The sequence below is a fragment of the Achroia grisella genome, unplaced genomic scaffold (genome assembly GCF_030625045.1).
Source record: "Achroia grisella isolate CSIRO2021 unplaced genomic scaffold, CSIRO_AGI_Agris_v1 utg2167, whole genome shotgun sequence".
NCBI lineage: Eukaryota > Metazoa > Arthropoda > Insecta > Lepidoptera > Pyralidae > Achroia > Achroia grisella.
The window spans coordinates 1,148,973-1,169,782 of record NW_026712716.1 but is presented as its reverse complement, the minus strand read 5'-3'; the positions used below and the strand labels follow the sequence as shown (position 1 = coordinate 1,169,782).

General features: G+C 34.6%; 1 protein-coding gene across 1 annotated transcript in view; it reads right to left on the bottom strand.

Moving 5' to 3' along the window:
* Positions 1-832: 832 nt before the first annotated feature.
* LOC131842373 (uncharacterized) overlaps positions 833-20,810 on the bottom strand; it is a 70,973-nt gene continuing 50,995 nt past the window's right edge. The window contains exons 5-7 of the mRNA XM_059190914.1: positions 3,615-4,415; positions 1,938-3,362; positions 833-1,836 (exon numbers count right to left, since the gene is read on the bottom strand). Of these exons, the coding sequence (XP_059046897.1) occupies positions 833-1,836; positions 1,938-3,362; positions 3,615-4,415 (3,230 nt within the window). The remainder of the gene's footprint in view (positions 1,837-1,937; positions 3,363-3,614; positions 4,416-20,810) is intronic.

Sequence of the window (20,810 nt, the reverse complement as noted above, 5' to 3'; positions counted from 1 at the left end):
CTTATAGATAGATAGATAGATAGAAATATATTTATTTCTATCGCGTTTGATTTCATAGATTTAATCATTTTTAGTATGATATTTGGTTCCACTAATTTGAATTTAAACACAGAGGAATTGAAACGATTTAAAGCAAAGTGTATGGCGGCGCGGGTGAAATAAATATTGTTTGATTTTGATTTAAGTGGACTGTATCTAAATAATCTGACGGGTACGTGGATTGACACGATACACTGTTAGGTTGGTGATTGAGAACTGCTTGTGAGGATGGAACACAAAGAAAGACAGTTCTGGTAAGGAAGGAGGCACAGTACCTTTGAATTGTAGGTTGCAGTGCGGCGGCTATCGGTGTCTCCAGGTCCCAGCTACTTGCTTCACAACAATGGCACAAACACAATGGTCTTAAACACACTAGAGCGATGCGGTGGATTAAAATGTTTAGTAATTATCACGAATTACAAAAAAACTTGATCTTAAGCGCGATCAAGGCGGGAATTCAATGTCAACTTCAGCGTTCAATTTTACAGTGACGCGCGAGCGCGATATGTCACTTTCGATACAAGCGAATCTTCTCGCTCGCACTTAAAACAAAGGTATGTGCGGGAATAGGAGAGGATAAAAATTAGTGTAGTGCCAATCCTTAGAAAATTAACGTTTCGTACCACGCTAAATTATTTATTTGAACAAACTATTACTAATAATAATTATACAATGATAAACAAAAATATAATGTTATATGGCGCAACCATTTGTTTTTGAAGGGACGCCTTCAAAGTAAAAATAGAAACTTAACATAAACTACACCTTAACCTAGAACTCGTATTAACTAAAACTAATGTCTAGGTAAGGGGCACAGACGTACAACAGGGCGCAAATAAGAGCCGGTTGCAGTTTTTACACGAACAACTCGAATTACGCCGTCAGAAGCCGGAAAGACCTCTTCAATAACCCCTAAAGGCCAATGAAGTGGTGGCGCGTTTTCAGTACGTACAATTACAACAGTTCCGACAGTAATCTGATTGACGGGTGTATTCCATTTTTCGCGAGATTGTAATGTGTGCAGGTACTCCGCACTCCATCGCTTCCAGAACGTTTGCACTAATCTGTCTAATAATGCGTGGCGTGAAATCAAAGAACTGTCAGCTATTTCTGCGGCGGGCAAATATTTCAACGGAGTAAAATTTAAAATATGTGCGGGTGTTAATAATTTTGCGAAACGACAGATATAAACTACGCAGCGAAGAAGCTTGGACCAAGAAGAAAAGCGATTTGCCAGAGCGATGAAAACAGATTCTTCTGGCGGTGTACGAGTAACAAAGGAGAGTTTCTTCTCCTCAGGCGGGTCCATAACAGCAGAAGGATTGAAAGCGGTGACTGGCCATTCCGAAAAGGTGGATTTAGCCCACTGCGGGCCGTTGAACCATAGGGGGTAGTGAATTATTTGGGCAGGAGTAAGCCCTCGCGATAGACAGTCGGCTGGATTGTCCGAACCAGACACGTGATAAAAATTATGCGGTGAAAGCAGAGATTGAATTTTAGAAACTCTATTCGCGACAAAAGTATCCCACCTGTGGGGCGATGCGTGGATCCAACATAAAGCAACTGTTGAATCAGAAAATGCGTGTATTGCCTTAATTGGATAGCGGTTGTTAACAGCGGTAACAATATTTTTAATTAAATTAGCGAGCAAAAGCGCTGCGCAAAGTTCGAGTCGGGCCAACGACACGACTTTGCGGGGTGCAACCTTAGATTTTGCACTTATAAGATGCACAGTACTCACACCATCATTCTCGACGTGGAAGTACACAACAGCACCATAAGCCTTTTCACTAGCGTCTGCGAAGCCAATGATGTTCACCACACTGCGTTTTGTGATGTCAACATGGCGCGGTAATTTAATTTGATCTAGACTGGGGAGCTCATCCCTGAAACGTGACCATTGTCTGACGATAACTTCAGGGGGGCGTCGTCCCAATCGCAGTTGCATAACCATAACTCTTTGACAAGAAGTTTGGCAAATAATATAACGGGTGCTACGAAACCCATTACATCCCACAATCTTGCGACACAAGATAAAATGGTGCGTTTTGTACACTTTTCAGCGGGCGTGCAAATTTTTAAACTAAATAAATCTGAGCTAGGAGACCAGCACAGACCCAGAATTTTATGCGTATCAGACACGTCGAATTCTACGACCGACGAAAGTCGATGTGTTGACGGAATGGAATTTAAAACTACTTGCGAATTGCTCGTCCATTTGACAAGATCAAATTGTCCGGCCTTCATGAGTGAGATGATCTCAGCAGCTGTGACGATAGCCTCATCTTCACTATCTAGACAATATACTAAATCATCCATGTACAGACCGGTGTGAACCGCTTCCTTAGCTTTTGGGAACGATTCGCCTTCGTCGGTGGCTAACTGCTTAATAGTACGCAGTGCAAGAAACGGACTCGATTTGAGTCCAAAACAAACGCGATTAAACTGATAAACCTGGAGAGGTTCGTCAGGCGAAAATCTATACAATATGCGTTGAAATCTGCGGTCACTCTCTCTAATACGAATGCAAAGAAACATTTGCCTAATATCGGCAGAGAGAGCTACTGAAAATAATCTGAAGTTAACTATAATATCAAATAAATTGCGTTGTAAATTCTGTCCATTATAAAGAAGATCGTTGAGAGATACGGACGTGCTAGTTTTAGCGCTAGCATTGAGTACGACGCGCAATTTAGACGTGAGTTTATCTTTTCGAATAACTCCATGGTGCGGTATTATATACGAAGGAGCATTACTATCATCATTAACGGGTGCGGGTGAAATATAACTCTTATCTAAATACTCCGTAATGACGTCATCATAGGCTTGCTTGAGTTCAGGCGAAGCCTGCATTTTGCGTTCGAGACAAAAGAAACATTTCTCGGCTAATCGACGCGAGTCGCCAAGAGAATGTGCATTACCCTTGAAGGGAAGCGCGACGGTATAACGACCGTCGTCCTCGCGAGTGGTAGTGCCAGCATAAATAGCTTCACACTCCTTGTCGTCCGGGCTGAGAATCGGTGTAACATTCACCTCTTCCATTTCCCAGAATCTACATAGAACGGATTCCATCGTGGGTTCGGTAACACAACAATGCGCGGTGGTAGTGTAATTACAATTATCTAACATATTAGACACGGAAGTATCGGTATTTGATCTAGCGGGAGCTGAACCTACAATAACAAAGCCTAATACGGTCTCAATAGCATACGGCGAGACGTATGCGGGTTGACCTTTAACCTTACGGGACAATATTAAATGCGGGAAAATTGAGGCACCGATTAACATGTCAATGTTCCCAGGAGTAGCGTAACTATCATCGGCTAAAGGCAAATTTTTAAAATTTGAAAATAATGAAATATCGACACTAACAGTCGGTAAACGTTCGGTTATTTTATCTACAACTAAGGATTCCATATCAAATTTAATATTACGATTAAACCGTGAAAAGAATTTTATATGTACAGAACCCTGTGTGGCCTTTGTTGTCCCTCCTATACCTTTAATCGAAAAGGTTGTATTCTGTATACATTGCAATCCCAAGCGATTACAACAATCCCTAGTTACAAAATTACTTTGAGAAGCACTGTCCAATAATGCTCTAATATAATGTTCGTTACCGTCTCTATCGATCATTAAAACACGAGCGGTGGCTAACAATACGGTAGTAGGTACGCGAGGCATATTTTTATTAACATTGTCTGATAACGTGCATAATGCTACGTCTTCCGATGCGCGGGATACGACGGGTGTCGGCGGGGGTGAGTGCGGGGCGCGGTCCGTGCAAGGAGCCGGTCGGCCGCCGCCGCCGCCACCAACAGCGGGCTGCGTGTGCGACGAGTGCGACGATAGATCCACTGCGCGTGACGTAGTCGCTGTGACCGAACTACCACTGAGTATGTTCGCGGTGGAGGTGGCATTACTATGCTCAAAGTGGAGCATAGTATGATGTTTTGAGTCACATTTGTGACATCGACTATTTGAGTTACAATTAAATACACGGTGATTTTTACTTAGACAATTAATACAGTAAGAATTAGATTTAACAAATCGGAAACGATCATTAGGCGTTAAATTTCGAAAACCTGGACATTTATATAAATGTTCATGTTGTATGTTACACAATGAGCACTTAGGCTGCGGATTAGCGGTTGTAGTATAAGAGTATGTAGATTTATGTTGCATAACTTTCGATGCCGCATCCATACGACGATCGACAACTTTCTTAGTAACTTCTTGGTTGCTTGAAGAAGTGCGTTGCAATATTCTAATGTGATCGCGCACAAATGACACTAATGTATCGAAAGATGGGATGTCGGATCCCCGTTTATCTAGTTCGAAAGCGCGGGCGGTTTCGGAATCTAATTTCTTTAACGCTGTATACAAAAATATAAAATCCGAAAGATTATTAATTTTTAAGTTATTTAACGCGGATACTGAAGTTGCGAATTTATCGAGAAATTGTTCTAAATTATTTATATTTGATGAATGAAAGGGCTTCATTTCGAATATTTGATCTAGGTATGATGATGCGAGCAATCTCTTATCTTCATACTTACTAATTAAAGCATCTAAAATGACCTTATAATTTTCAGAACAAGGGTTTATACCGGCAAATACAGAACGAGCTTTACCTGTCAGTTTACCCATCAAATAATGTAATTTTTTTCCGAATCTGACAATCTAGGATTGTCATGAACTATGCTTTTGTAAGCTGTATAGAATAAAGACCAGGATCTCAGATCTCCTGAGTATTCCGGAATTGGTAGGGGGCAGACGAGGCCTGTCCTCATCCCTATTATGCTGATGATGTTTGACATCAGGCGGTACCTCTAGCGATCTTGCGGCTCGTTTTATACGGCAATACAAATCATCAAATGCCATGAGCGGTTGATAATTAATAACATATTTAGGATTCAATTTAGATTCTAAAGTATTTATTTTATCTAACATAGTTTCGAAATCCGAGCGTAATTTGTCAACTGTTTCGATCTCACACAAGAATGTTTCTCTTTCATATTCACTAGAAAGATTATGAGTCCTATCTGTAATACTTTGTATGCGAGAAAACATTAAATCCTTTTTAGCGAGTAACAGGGGTAACTGATTGACATCCGACATGATGAACAACCTATAAATACAAAAACTTGTTTGTACTAATAAATATATAAGAAAGCGGTGCGGTGGAGAACAGATAAATACCTACACAAGTTACGTGCGGTGCGGTGCAATGCGGTGCGATGCGGGCAACGAGAGCCGGCAGTACACAATGTACTTACAATTAAAATACGAAATAATAAACCACAACGTACTCGTGATAGGAATCTGTCAAATATTTATATTAAACAAAGCGATGTCTGTTTATTACAGCGTAAGCAATGTCTTGTTTATTACAGCGAACTAAATTCAAAGTCTATGCCGCTAACCTATTCAATAGTAGACCGGTAGAAAGCGATAATATTAAGCTATAATATCGTATGCGTCTCAGCCTACCCTAAGGGGGCCTGAGGATATCAATATGTAGGTAGATAGACTACCTACAATGGCGCGAAAGTAATTGATAACTACGAATATAAATGCGGTGACTACAAAAATAAAGTTGTTTTACCTATAGTTAGGTTAAAACAATGCGGGAGTATTACAACAAATCGTAAATACCTACTATTACTTACGATGCGAAATTGAGTTGACACGGAATTTGATATGAATCTATCAGGTAGTTGTACCTACATGTACCTACGAGATTCTAGAAACATCGATATAACGAAATAAAGAAAATGAGGTAGTAAAATACAAATTAATTGTATGCGTTTGTACGAAATATACATAGAAATAAAATATCTAGTGTGGTTTAACCAAATAATTACAATATTCGGCTCGAAATGGACCACTAAAATAATGGCGGCGCGGGTGAAATAAATATTGTTTGATTTTGATTTAAGTGGACTGTATCTAAATAATCTGACGGGTACGTGGATTGACACGATACACTGTTAGGTTGGTGATTGAGAACTGCTTGTGAGGATGGAACACAAAGAAAGACAGTTCTGGTAAGGAAGGAGGCACAGTACCTTTGAATTGTAGGTTGCAGTGCGGCGGCTATCGGTGTCTCCAGGTCCCAGCTACTTGCTTCACAACAATGGCACAAACACAATGGTCTTAAACACACTAGAGCGATGCGGTGGATTAAAATGTTTAGTAATTATCACGAATTACAAAAAAAAACTTGATCTTAAGCGCGATCAAGGCGGGAATTCAATGTCAACTTCAGCGTTCAATTTAACAGTGACGCGCGAGCGCGATATGTCACTTTCGATACAAGCGAATCTTCTCGCTCGCACTTAAAACAAAGGTATGTGCGGGAATAGGAGAGGATAAGGAATTAGTGTAGTGCCAATCCTTAGAAAATTAACGTTTCGTACCACGCTAAATTATTTATTTGAACAAACTATTACTAATAATAATTATACAATGATAAACAAAAATATAATGTTATATGGCGCAACCAGTGTAATAAATCAGAAATATCAGGAACATTATTATTAGGTAGGTCAAGAAAAAAGGCATTTATGGCATCTGGATCACGTAAATGAGGTGGCAGTTCTTTTTGTTACTAATCACACACAACATGTTTATAAGAATAGACAATACACAATACAACATAAGATTTATAAAATTGTGTTATTATGTGTGATCTGTAGCAATACACAAAGGTCGAAGCTCAGCGTGGAACATTGTTCAAGGAACAAAACACTGATTTTCAGCTTTAACCCATTTGAGGGTACGTGAAAATAATAATTAAAATAAATATAAAATAAAAAGAGCAATATTGGTGTCTGTCTGTGCGGTGTGTGTATAATAAAAATAATGTAAATAATGAAATACTAATATACCCTTCTTGACAATAGAACAAATTAATTAATTAATTTTAAAATAGTCCTTCATACACGGCATCTATATTATTATACAATAAAAATAAAGTAGATGTAAAAAAACAATTAAGTTTCTTGCCAGTTCATCTCAATTGAATCTGTATACTGAACTGGATGGTGGGAAAATATATAAAATTTACGTTTATAAGCGGCTAAAATAATTATTTTATTTTCATTAGTATTGATTTAAATAGATAAGACGTATAGCATATATTTCGCAAGTAAGGAAATAAATGCACACCCATCATCCGCCCCACGACTTACCGACGCAACACATCATTAATCTCTGATGTATGTGACATTTAATTACCTAAAACACCATATATTAAGCATTCTTCCTGTCCTCACCCTATATCAGATAGCACTACTTTGCAAATAAATATGTTGAGATATTAAACTTTACTGCCGTTGAATTAGAGTTCAAGATGAGGGTATTGTTGGTCCAGTAATTAATGTTGTCTTATTGCTTCACGCCTAAGATTTTATTGCTTCTCTCTTCTGTAATGTGTGCATTCGGTTTTCTTGAATGATTATGTAATAAAATATCTATTTATCTATTCATGTGACGGCCTCTATGGTTTAGTGGTTTACACCGTCTTACTTACGATGATCGTAGTTCGATTCCCTGTACGGTACAAATATTTGTATTCGTGAATATGATTTTTTGTATCGGTCTAAGTATTTTCTTTTACAAACAAAAATATTTACGTATTTATGTCAGTTGTCAAAAAATCAGAGAGACATATGCTCGATGGTAGGGGTACCCCATAAAGCATAAGCAGAATAAGAAAGAAGAAAAGCAATAGGTGTTGTTTGTTTGTTTTAGACATAGACACCTACATAAGTACACAATGTAAATAAACTGGCTTTAAAAAAAATCAATTGAGTATTTTACAGAGTATATTGCCAGTTTTTCTGAATGAAATATATTTACTAAAGTTACCATTACCGTCTAACTTAGCAAAAAGCTTATGTAGGACATTTTATACGTTCATAAACGGCTAAAATGCCCTACATACCGTTCATAATCGGGCTAAAATGGCCTATATGTACATGAGTAAATATTTTTTTTATATGAGTAATGATGATTTTTACAATGGTAATATAACGAAATTATATTCGCATTGTGCTGTGAATAAATTCCATACATTAGTCACTATGTATTCATTGTGGATGCTTTTAAGAACACAAAGGTGATCGCCAGACTGTGTAATGCCCTGTATTTGTAACCGAGTACTTACAATAGACTACGATTGCGACATATTTATATGACTGTCTACATTCTCTGTGTTTGAAAAATTGAAACTAAATCAAATATATAAATAATATATGTAGTATGAACAGTAATAGAATGTAAAAATCAACTGTAAGTGAATACAATAGAGCCTATATTTAAATGTATCATTAGTATGAACCGAGCTGGACTCATTACCTTGCCGTAAAACAGTTTTTAATAAAAACTAGCAAGGGCGGTAGTTTTGTTTCTTTGGTACTGGTAATGCCGTATGCTTAGTTTATTATGTACCCACTATAATTCTGCAAAATAAGGATTGTGAATTTGAATTTTGACTTATTCAGAAAACTGACCACTAGAAAAACGAGAAAAAAACTTGCGTGTTGTCCTTTTAAATAAGTCTAACTTTAAATTTTTAGATGGAATATGTGAATGCAAACTACCAACTACCCCCCGTCCTAAATGGAAAATAGAATCATAGAAATTTGCATGGCTGTGGACTATACCTTCTTAAATCTTTAAGAAGGTATAGTCCACAAATCATCTCGAGCTCAGTGTAGCGTCGCATGCAATGAAAAATATCCTTTGCACCGACATTCATATGATACAGACCGACAGGTACCTCGTGATAAATGTATTGGGGAGCGAATATGTGATCGTATCGATAGACAATAAAAAATCTATTAATATCTACTAACATTACAGTCATACATAGAATAAGAATAGAATAGAAAATCATTTATTCAAATAAACTTACATTGAAGCACTTTTGGTTAGGTCATCACATTTTTTTTAATCTACCGCTCATTCGGAAAACTGTCTCAAGGTCTCGAGCAAGAGACTTGTGTGTTGCTCTTTTAAATAATTTTATTCTTACTTTACAATTTAAGTTTAAGTATGTGAATACAAACTACCGATTAGCACTAATTCAATATTTAATTGATGAAATAGAAAAAATATTTCATTCAATAGAAACTGTAATAGCCGAAACTGTACATATTGTACTTTCTTCTTTTTCGGTATTGTATCCAAAACACTTAAAAATTATCAGCAAACACTAAATATTCATCCTAGTAAAACATACATACAAAATGCCACAACACTGAATACCTGCCGTATTATATAAGTTTAATTTCATTTCAATAAAATAAACGTACTAAACAAATGTATACATAAAAGAACAAGAGTAATTCCTGTACATGCTCCACGTTTCTACACATCCATTCCTGCAGAACAACCCTTTTCACCGTAGAACTCCGTGGCCAATCGTAAATTTATCTCACAAGCTATTAGTTCGATAAAATTCGACTAAAACGATAAATAAAGACGACTTTGACGGATGGCCAGTTTCCCTCGCAAAGAATACGCTAACCACGTTTATTTTGCTCCCGTATCATTATAAAAAAATATCTATACCTCTTATTGCAAAGGGAATAAAGTACATAATAATATGTATCATTTATAATCATTAGTAAATGTATGTTTGTATTATTTTTGTATCTGTGTCACTTGGGAGCGTTTTGTCCGAACTCTAGTTATTTACTAGCGCCCACTGAATAAAACATTTTGTGGAAGAAAGATGTTCGCAAATCGAATTGAGATAGGATGAGTTGTTGTGTTTGCGTGTAATAATCATAAATTATGTATTACATGCAAATTACTGATTGGATATGGTATATGGTGGAGTTATGGGTCTCCGGGAACAGCGTGGATGTATGGTTGGGACAATAATAGTAATCTCAGGACAATTCACACAGCGACATCTAGACCCAAGTTAAGCTAGCTAAAGCTTGTATTATGGGTACTGGATACAAATACATAGATTTTTTTTTTCGTAAATACATACATATTATACAAAAATATATATTTCCGTATTAATTAATAATCACAGCTAAGTAGTGTAGGATACCAAAAAAAAAATTTTGTTCTGGTTTCATTAAGGATAAACAGAACCTGCAAGTAGCTTCTACTGGTTCTAATTCTAGAAACTAAGATCTTGTTAGTAATTACTAATATTTATAATAGACCAAACTAAATATAATACCACGGACCGGTCAAACATATACCTATATATTGTTTTTACATTTAAAATAACGCATCTAATCCTAAACAAACGCTTCCCCAAGGCGAAAGCGGTGTAAGTCACAAATGACATGAAAATAAAAAGCGAAATGTTGGCCAATTACATTTTGTCCCGGAGCTACGGCGGCAAACATTTGTTTTGTGCGTTCGATTTCACGCATCACTCGTCATTGTTTGGTGACAGTCGCTGATTTTTTGATATTACACTCGTCGAGAAATATTACGGTCATTATTTTTTGTTTTACATTTTAAGTCAATATTACAGTATAGCGAGGATCTGGGGCATAACATATGTTTGATCCCATTGAAGTAATGTAATCAAGACTTGATTTATTTTGTTTACAATATATAAAAAATCCCTGGAAATGTGGTTAATTACCGCTGAATTTGTTACGATGGACTAACTAAGGCCGGCAACACACTTGCAATTTCCCTGGTGTTGCGGATGCTCATGGGCGGCGGTAATCACTTACCATCAGGTAAACCGCAGACTCGTTTGTCCTCTGTAGTATAAAAATAAACTGTTCTAACCTCATCTTATCATCATTCACTGACGTTCCGACAGAGTAAACAGATGCGAGGGCACCATATTATCATTCTTATAATAATGTACAGGTTCGAAAAATTCGTGCCGAATTTTTATTACCATATGCCAAAAATTGTATATTCCCTTCCAATTTCAACTATACAAACATTTCTAAAGAAATAAATCTCCATCGACAATCTTTTCATAGCTATATTCGAAGCTATAATCCGACAGAAATGGAATAATAAGTTACATATAGTTTTTTACTACTTTCGCTCTACAAATTCTGCCAACAAGGAACTCGGTAATGCACTCATGAACTCCGCATAAACAGGGATGTAAAGCAAACGTGTCATAAACAATATTAAATTCAGCAAGTTTCTCAGAGGAGCCGGTCTGATAATATTAGCGTCGTAAGTTCACTTCGACTTATAGAAGCAGACTTTTGCATTTGGCTGTATTACACTCCGATGTAGATTTTTCTAGAGTTAGCAATTATTTTTATTTAATTATTCGAATTTAATAGAAAATCATTCATTCGTATAAACTTATTTACTTATTATAAGAATTTTTGAATAGTCTTTGCTATCCTGCTTTTAATCTACCGCGGAAAGCTCATCATAAGGAGAATAAGCAAGAAACTTGCGTGTTTCTTTTTTATATAATCGTTGTAAACTTACATTTTGAATTCGAAAGGTACAAATACAAACTGCCAACTAACACTAATTTTTTAGGATCAGATATTAAATACACAATAAGATTAAATCAGTCATATGATTAGAGCTGATCAGTTATTGCTATTTAATGTTACAATAACCTACTAATTATAGTATAATTAGGTATATACTTTTACTTAAAAGATAACTAACTAACATTATTAACCAAAAACTAAAAACCTTAAAAAATATAATATAATAACTAAAATATATTATTTATACTTTAGGCAAGGTTCCGAAGATACTGGTAGTGTTCCCCCTTTGAATAGCTAGACTAAATCTTTGTCCGAGGTAGCCAGCTCTTCGGTCTCCTGTAATGTCGACTAACCTTTTTGCTATTTCCTTAAAAAGCCTTATTTAAAAGACTTTTATTGCTGTTTATTATATTTGAATGACATGAATATATAATAATACAGTGAAAAAACTGTATATCGTATCGCACACGAAAAAGCATTGAAACGCGTTTTTAAACGAATAACGTCTAAAATTCAACTTTGTTTATTCATAGCTCTTAGTTCATAATACGCTTCTCAAATCGAAAGATCGATTCCATGAAGTCGCAGTGTATTTCTGAATGCAAAATATATGATTTATGCATCGCACTTCGCAGTGAAATGCAAATGGCGAGCTCGACATATCTGACGTGTGTCATTTGCATATATTCCACGAATTTACTGTTACCCCTATAGAAGTTTTAATATGAAAATCTGATGCTATCGGCACGTCTCTGTTAGGTCTTAGAAATATACTGACGTTTCACTGACAAATTATTCAAGTTCCAGGCAATGTAATGTGAATTTAGATATTTGTTTATTAAAGTTTAACAATTACGTTAATTTATTTACTTCATTTGTAATACAAATGTTATTTATATTGCGGTCTGTAAATATATGTATACATATATATATGTAGGGATAATACACATAGGTGAAAACTGTGATTGTAACAGTCTATGCTGTAAATATTATATGTAAATGGTATTGTGGAGTAACTTGAAGCAATAATACTCGCTATAAAGTTCAAACTTGTGGCGGCGTGGTGGACTGGATCACTGTTTTTATATGCATATTTTTATTCATTCAGTAGGTCTGAGAATCGGCTACTATATATTTTTCATACCATTATAAGTTTTGTTCCACCTAATTTTTTTATTTTAGACATTTCTTTTTATTTTATTACCATTTGTCATTAACAAATACATACAAACCTAAATTTTCACTCGTCTATCATCAATCCCTATATTTTAATAGTGCTATTAGTACTTAAATATATATGCCAAAAATAAGTTTATCAGGACAGCTAGTAAAATGTATCTCTACTGAACTGTCAAACATCAAAAAAATCAAATAGTTTATATAAACAGAATAAAACCATCACCAAATCGTCTATAAAATCACGCAAAACTTTAACGAGTAATGCGATTAAATTTATTCAGATGTAGTAAACGACACATAAAAGAACGCGCTAAACAGTTATAGCACATAAAACTGTTTCCTAACTGAGCCGTGTTATGGCTACTAACCGTTTACGGTTAAAATTTTAATGGCGACACGTGAATGTTTTTTGAGATATCTGACTTACACCTCTTTGTTACAAATATACTTTTACATAAACAAGTAACTTTCATAGAATGACAGATGTTTTATTTGATGAATGAGTTGATGAATGAATTTTATTTGATGATGATGAAGTGATTTTTATGTAATCTATTTAAGTAATGTTTAGGTTTTATATGCTATGCTCAGAGTTACTCTGCGTGATCGAATCAGAAATGAGGAGATCCGCAGAAGAACCAGATTGACCGATATAGCCCGAAGAATTGCGACTCTGAAGTGGCAATGGGCAGGGCACATAGCTCGTAGGACAGATGGCCGTTGGGGCAGTAAAGTCCTCGAGTGGCGACCACGGACCGGAATACGCAGCGTGGGAAGGCCTCCAGCAAGGTGGACCGACGATCTGGTCAAGATCTGGAAGGCATTGGATGCGAGCAGCACAGGACCGATCGTCGTGGAGATCTTTGGGGGAGGCCTATGTCCAGCAGTGGACGTCTTCCGGGCTGCGATGATGATGATGATTAGGTTTTATATAATTCTCATTTAAATAAAAATTACGTAAACACCTTTCTTTGAACTCGAGTAATTCCTTTAATCCCAAATTTCAATACTATTCTATATGATATATATATAGATACGCCTCTTCCTTTAGGTACCTGACTTTCATTGTTGATTTGTATATATATTGTATATATATGTAATTGATTTAAGTAATGATCATATAAAGATAATTTTTTTTTTTATTAATTTAGTCATAACAAAACCTATTTACCTATATTAGGTAAAATTATAGGTTAGTCCTTTCCCACCACTGCCCATCAACCGCTTTCTGTTCTTACCTAATGGTTAGCTGGTCGAGAATGCCATATGGCATTAAGCTCGCCAAATTGTACAATTTTTAAAAGTGCAATAAAGAATAAATAAAAAATATTTTATGTGATTGACTTGGCAAACCAACTAAACTGACAGAAAATATTTACCGTCATTTAAATATATAAATAATCCAGTACCACTATACCATGGATAAGATATCATTGCAAATTCGAGTCACTATCCAGCGGATAAAAGGGCACAGTGATCACATGATCACGATGCTTCAAAAAGGCTACGGCGCGTCATCTTCGACAATCTCAGATAATCATAGCCGATTTTGACGGGACTTTCACTCGCAGATAGCTAACGTTATAAGAAGTAACTTATGGCACTTTTATTTTAGATATATTATTTATTTTAACGAACGAAGTCACGGACTAATCATCATCATTACATAATATAAAACAAATTCATTGCCGCTGTCTGTCCGTCTCTATATATGTTTAAACCTTTAAAACTACGCAACGGATTTTGAAGCGGTCTTTTTTTTAATTCTAAAGGAAGGTTAATATATATAATACATTAGCACCCGTGCGAATCCGAAGCGAGTAGCTAGTGAATAATAAAAGAATGTCAGTATTAAAGACCAAATATTGCGCCAAACGGTTTCTTTGAATAGATAGAGTAAAGTCAAGCCCGCAGTAAGCCAAGAGCAATATAAAGGTACATGAATACAAATGTTTGTATTCAAGAATTGAACCAACAGTCAATGGTAAATCAAATAATGTAATCAAAACACATGTGTGCTATTTAGTAAATTATCTATAAAATGATCTCTTTGCTCAAAACTTTTGTATATGATTCAATACTCACCAATATTTGTGCATAAAATATTATATTTATACACGAATTGCGTTTCAGTAACCCATCATAACGTAATCAACAGTGAATATTAAAATAAACTCTATGTCATTGAAATAGAGGTTATGTTTATTATAAATTGGTTTGGTTGATGTTATTGAATTCTCTTTGAGTGAGTTTACCTTTTGATGAATAGGACGTCTATATGTAAGTTGATAAATAACTGATAAAGTCCAGTAGCTAAAGGGGTATTATGAATTTGTGACCGACAGTTAGGCGACAGATTAAAATCAATAGTTAAGTATGTAATATTATCTTATCTGTGGTTAAGATGAGTCGAAATTCATATTGAACCTAATTCAAGTTAGAACAACTTAACCGATTGGAAGTTTTTTTATTTCGTTCACTTTAATTAATATATGGTTAGTTTAAAAGAAAGACGGAAAGACCCTAGTCTAATGAAGAGTTTCATTCATTCATTCATTCAACATTATTAGCGTTTTAGGTACGAGTATTTTTTTTCGGACTACTCTAATGCTGTATTATGAGGTATATAACTTTCCCATTGACATAGATAATGTAATAAACACTAAAGAAACTTATTCTAAATTTAGTAATGACATATTGTAATTTAAATAATGTAAATTAAATATTGTAATGGGTGTAAACTGTGATTGGTACAGTTTATGCTGTAAATAATATAAATGACGTAGTGGAGTAACTTGAAACAGTCATGCTCGCTATAAAGTTCAAACTTGTGGCGGCGTGGTGGGTCGGGTTGATGTGCTCCCTCTAATATAGTTGAGTGCTATGATGGCTGGCTCATCCGTCATACTCGCGAACGGGTGCTGCTTGTGGGGACTGGTCTGTTCAGGTTGCGAACACTGATTAGATTTTTTGTTTTTTTTTCAATAGCATATGCTGGTGGTCACTCTATTCTCCCAAATTTGAATTTAAATGAAATAGTATTATTGTAAATATGTACAACATTAAAAAAAGAATACGAGCTGAGTTTCTTGTCAGTTCTTCTCATATCGAAATCATTCCGAACTGACGGTAGATTTGACATATCATAAGAGTCTGTAATAGACCTACATAAATAAAGATATTTTGAATTTGAATTTGCTGTTTGCCGCTGCTGGCCTTTACAGCTTCACCGGACGATATAGGGCGATAACAGATGACACACCAAACCCTCGGAAGGACTTATCCAGCGGCTGAAGACTGACTCCCGCTGGTACCCTCAGACTACAGTCGTCTCACTAGGGTTCACTAGGTAGAGTATCACTAGGGTTTCGAACCTTGACTCAGGCCGTCATAATTTCGATCCCCGTTTGAATTGGACGAGGGATCGATTAGAGGTAGTAAGGTACAGATTGAAATTTAGTTCTTTTGTTTCTTAGTCAATTGTTTTAGACTCATTGTTTTTATAATCCCATAACTGCACCGTCTATGTATTTCGTTAGGTATCATACTAATATGATAAACGCGAAAGTTTGTGAACATGGACGTCATGTTTGTTACTCTTTCACGGAAAAACTACTGAACTGATTTTGATGAAACTTTACGGTATATATATAATGAACATTAGAATAACATATAGGCTACAAATTCCATGCGATTCAATACATTATATAAATATAGTGTACAATATAAAAACACATAGATAATTGATAACCCTTAATTGTCTTCGCATGACCGAGTAATAAATAGAAATCTCATAATAATGACATTGTCAAATAATCGTAGCCATAAATATAGGGTTCAAGTCGATAAATAATACCCACTTTGATTGATTATTCTGACTTTTTTATCCGACTGTATTTTGGGTTGTCTATACATTGCATTAGCGACTCTCAGCGTGAAGACATAAGGATTAAATTTGGTTGAGGATAAATGAGTATGATAAACTCATAGTGAATCGAAGATGCCCCATCTTCAATTCACTCTTCAGTACATTTGTCTGAATAAAACACAGGAAGAATGTTATTTTTCGTAATACGAAAGGCGATCTGTAATGTGTTTTTATTTAATTTTATTGAACGAAATAAAAGTAAATGATGGACCTCGGTGGGCTAGCGGTCTAGCACACCGCTTTACGTCCGATGGTCGCGGGTTCGATTCCTCGCACGGCACAAACATTTGTATTCATGAGTATGATTGTTTGTATCGGTCTGGGTGTTTTCTATGTATATTATGCATGTATTTACAAGGTACCTCGCGGCAGAACTAATTTATTAAACAAGGCGCCCATGACACTCGCACTGGCCACTCTCAATAAAATAGCAGAAACAACGGATTTGTTTGTGTGTAGTCTGTGTGAATTCACAAAAACAACATTGTATGTTATATGTTATGTTAACGAATATGTATAATATAGAATTAGATACACTATTGTATTGGGCTTAGGCCTGTAATAATAGTTGTGTAAGTAAATAAATAAATAAATAAATAAATAAATAAATTTACGAAAAAAAAATTATCTATGTATTTGTATCAGTTATCTAGTACCCATAACACAAGCTTTGGCTAGCTTAACTTGGGGCTATATGGCGCTGTGTGAATTGTCCTGAGATTATTATTATTATTATTTATTATTATTACTACCATCGTCCATAGAGTTAGTCTATAGTAATCATAGTCTATTGATTCTAGTACCATCGTAACACCGATTTACCTGGTTCCGACCATCCGAAGGCTCCTCGTATGATCTCAAACAGCATTAATGAAGCACACACAAGCTTGCACAAACATCGAACTACCCTCCGGCTGTAATTGGTTAAGTGCTAGACGGACCTGTTGGTTTGGAATAATGTATTGTAAACATTATGTGATGTAAGTAACGAATATTGAGAGGATTTTCAGATTAAGAAAAATATATTTTGATCGCTAGAAAAAAAATATAATTTTACTATATAATTATTTTTCAGTCGAGTGTAAGATTAATTTGAGAATTAGAAATAAAAATAATCTTTATTCAAATAAACTTAATATAAGTACTTTAAATAGACATTTTCTTTGATTCTACCACTTATTCGGAATGCAAACTCACAAGAAGAATGAGCTAGAAACTTACGTGTTGCTCTTTTATATAAGTGTTGCACAGAATTACAATTTTAATAATTTTATATGAATACGAACTGTCATATAGCATAGTTACCCAGTAAATGGTGTTGTTGGCTGTAACAATCTTTCATCATCTGCTTCGTCCTTATCCCATTTATTTGCGGTCGGCGTAATATGTTTTTCGCTTCCATTCATCCCTGTTCGCAGTCATCGCGTTATTTACTTCCTTTCTTACCAAATCATCTTTCACACAGTCCATCCATCTCTTTTTCGGCCTTCCTCTGCCCTTATAACCATCCAATTCATTTGTAACACCTTTCTTAAAATATTATCCTTATTCCTACGCATTACATGTCCATACCATGATAGACGATTACTCTTCAACCTCTCTGACGCCGGTGCCACTTTCATACTTCCTCTAATGTATTTATTCTTTATCTTATCCATTCTTGTCACACCACACATCCACCTCAACATTCTCATTTCAGTTGCATGCAGTCGTCTTTCATCCGTCGCCTTTACGCCTTTGTTTGTAACAATCTTTATTCGATATTAAAATTTTCATGTGGTCATTTCCTACCGTAACCTTCGTCCATCTAGGAATTTACTTCTGCATGTTCCTGCTCATCGTACGAGCTTCATTTCTAAATCTTTCACATATAAAATCCTATAAAATCCTGGAATGATTTACCTCTTGACATACATAAAATCCAACACTACCAAATTCATGTTTAAATCTAAATGACGCAGGAATATCTTTCCCTAAATCAGAATAATTCCTTCTCTAATGTTTAACAATTTTCTTACTGACGCATCTGAACATTCACTGTTGATTTGTATAGGTATATATTTAAGTGTATGTATATGTATGTATATGTACGAGTATATTTTTCATATTTATAAATATTGAGTGTATGTGTAATTATTTATTTAATATTATGTATTATATATAATTATGGACTAGTTTATAATCTTTGTTATTATTATTATTTTTTTAATTGTTATTTTATATGGTATACCTACATTTTTTTTATTATTATTATTTTTAATGCACTGCCCACATAGATCTCTGTTTGCCCAATGGTTGGACTGGGAGAAAATACTTCATGGTGTTAAGTCCGCCATATGCATCTATATTTGTGTATTTGTGCATAAAACATTTAATAAAATAAAAAAAGAATGTTCCGTATAGACACAAATATATAATAAAATTCTTTAGAAAAATATAATATATGAACTATAAAACTATGTGGCCAGTACGTCAGCAACTAATAGGTTACTTTAATTGCTTATTATGTTAAATATTTGGAAAATATAATAAAAGATAAATTTAGATAAACAGATACAAAAGGCGATCTTATCGATAAGCAATGTCTTCCAGAAAACCTTTGGGTAAAGAAAGTAAAGATAAGAAATAAGATAAATGATACATTTCCAATAAAAAATATAACAATATTTTTTAAATGCGTTCTTTACCTATAGTCGATTAGTTTGTAATTTTTTATTGTAATCTAAATTAGACATTAAAAAACCGGTTAATAACTTTTTATTAATAACTTTTTAATGTTCTAACATACATAATATCTGGAAGATATGTATTATAGGTATATCTTTTTTTATTAGAATAGAATAGAATAGAAAATTCTTTATTGAAATAAATATAAATATAAACACATACAATCATAAAACATATACACAAACCATACAGTAAAAATATACAGTCATACTTAATTTTTTAATCCATCGCTCATTCGAAAAGCAATCGTATCACAAGGAGATAGAGCAAAAGTCTTGCATGTTGCTCTTTTAAATAATTGTAACTTTACATTTTATAAAATACTAGCTACTCGCCCCGGCGTCGCACGGGTGTACATATATTATACATATAAAACTTCCTTTAGAGTCACTCTGTCTGTTGAAAGAAACCGCTTCAAAATTCGTTGCGTAGTTTTTAAGATTTAAGCGTATATATATAGGTACAGACAGCGACAGCGACTTTGTTTTATACTATATATTATAATGATTTGTTATACTACTGTCTATTCTTACACACTGTAAGTTCTATCAAAACTAAATCCGTAACTAAGATCTCCCATAAAACAAACAATAAAGTTAACGGTAAACCAACGTTATTACACGCACTAAATGAGACATTACATCTCACTGTACCTATATTAGTGGCTTATTTTATACGACATCCGTTATTAGTCATAATAAACCATACTGATGGGCCTACCGTTTCGTTTTATGGTATATTTTAATTAGATTTTGAACCGACTTGTAAAAGGAGGATCTTGTCAATACAACGGCATTATGTTACGCAATGTCTCGGCTATTAATAAACGAAGTTATCTTCTTTATGTAACCAAAAAAGTAATATTTCAATACATACATAATAATAATAATAATCTCAAGACAATTCACACAGCGCCATCTAGACCCAAGTTAAGCTAGTTAAAGCTTTTGTTACGGACACTATATTTCTATGTTGATTGTCGCATGCCTAATCCTTGTTAATATGTATTTAGTTTGAATAACATTTATTTCAAAGAGCAATATACAAGTTTCTTGCTCATTACATTACTGTTCATATTGTTTTTTATTATTTGAATAATAATTGCCCAGAGGTATTTTGAGTAAAAATTAATGAAAATAGATAGATGTTTGAACAGGACGTCTTTTATTGCAGAGCTTGTGTCGAAAATAAAATAAAAATGTAAAAGAACATCATTTTAATTCTATAAAAACTGCCAGTGATTCTCATTGTAGGTCCAACATTTTGGAAGAAATTGTTCACCGATAAAATCACCTTTTGTAACCGTTCATGCATATTTACGAGTTTTTTTTCAGTATTTGGTGCAATTAGTAGTATACAAAATTACTTTCACATATAGAAAACTTCACTATTAGTGAGCAACTAAATTGTTGCCACTATTAAATATTATTACATCTTCTATCAAAAGTTTCTTGCTTATTCTTCTTGTGATA